This window comes from Carica papaya, chromosome 7 (genome assembly GCF_054855325.1).
Source record: "Carica papaya isolate Zhongbai chromosome 7, ASM5485532v1, whole genome shotgun sequence".
In the NCBI taxonomy this organism is placed as follows: domain Eukaryota; kingdom Viridiplantae; phylum Streptophyta; class Magnoliopsida; order Brassicales; family Caricaceae; genus Carica; species Carica papaya.
The window spans coordinates 3,770,531-3,771,712 of record NC_142315.1 but is presented as its reverse complement, the minus strand read 5'-3'; the positions used below and the strand labels follow the sequence as shown (position 1 = coordinate 3,771,712).

The 1,182-nt window shown below is 35.3% G+C and overlaps 1 protein-coding gene across 1 annotated transcript; it reads left to right on the top strand.

Annotated features, from left to right (window-relative positions):
• On the top strand, window positions 1–1,182 carry LOC110817806 (GATA zinc finger protein). The gene has a single exon (XM_022046508.2). The coding sequence runs from the start codon at window positions 11–13 to the stop codon at window positions 986–988; it is 978 nt and encodes a 325-aa protein (XP_021902200.2). The 5' UTR covers window positions 1–10; the 3' UTR covers window positions 989–1,182.

Sequence of the window (1,182 nt, the reverse complement as noted above, 5' to 3'; positions counted from 1 at the left end):
GTTACATCTCATGCATTCCACACCAACACAACTTTCTCTTGCTCCACTCATGGCTTCCTCTTCCTTACTCTTCATCATCTCTTGTCTCTTCCTCACCTTAACCCTCTTCTCTCTAGAAATTCATGCTAGAGAAAACCATTTTTTCAACAAATTTACCAACACCAACACTAATAAACCTCAACCAACCACCCAAGAGAAGGAACAAGATCCGGCTTTCTTCCCACAGACTGGAAATAGTTATGGTTTGTATGGCCACGAGTCTGGTCAACTCCCTCCTGAATCTACTACCACCAGCACTACTACCAAAAATAATAACAAAAATGATCAATCCAACACCGTGGGTACAAGCCTAAGCCAACAATTCCAAGAGTCTAACAAGTTTGATTTCCCTACCACCACTACTACCAGTGACAACAATAACAACTACTATTACAACAATGATGCTTATGATCAGAATTATCAACAACAAAATGTGGGTGAGTTTACTGAAAGAGGTTATACCAGCAACAACAACAACAATAACTACAACAATGATGAACAACAACACTTTGTTGAAAACCATAAGTTTTCGCATAGAGGTAATAACAATTATAATCAACAGCAAAGTTTTGGTGGCAGCACCAAATTTTCAGATAAAGGCAACAACAATTACAATGAACCCCAATGGAGTGACTCCAACAACAAAGGTTACATGACTAATAACAATAACAACAACGACTACAACAGAAATAGAAATGGAGGAAGTGGCTACAACAATGTAGAGAGGCAAGGGATGAGCGACACTAGGTTCATGGAGAATGGAAAATATTTTTACGATGTCAAGAACGAGAACAACAACAACAACAACTATCCAAATCAATATCAAGAATGGAACAATCAACAATACAACCCTCACGCTCGTAGTTCTTACAACTCCATGCAAGGTGCCGGTTATCAGAACCAAAATGAAGAGGAGTTTCAAGAAATTGATGAAGAATTTGATCCATGATCAGTATAATTTTTTACTATTTACAATTCTATATTAGTTAAGTTATATGATTCTATCAGTAATTAAAGAATACGAAAAAAAAAAAATCAATAGATAATCGTTGTTTGTATGTTTATTTGTCATCTTTTTGTTGAAATAACTTGAAAAGCCTCTTTATTTTGAAATGTTAAGATATTATATATGTTTTTCTTTTA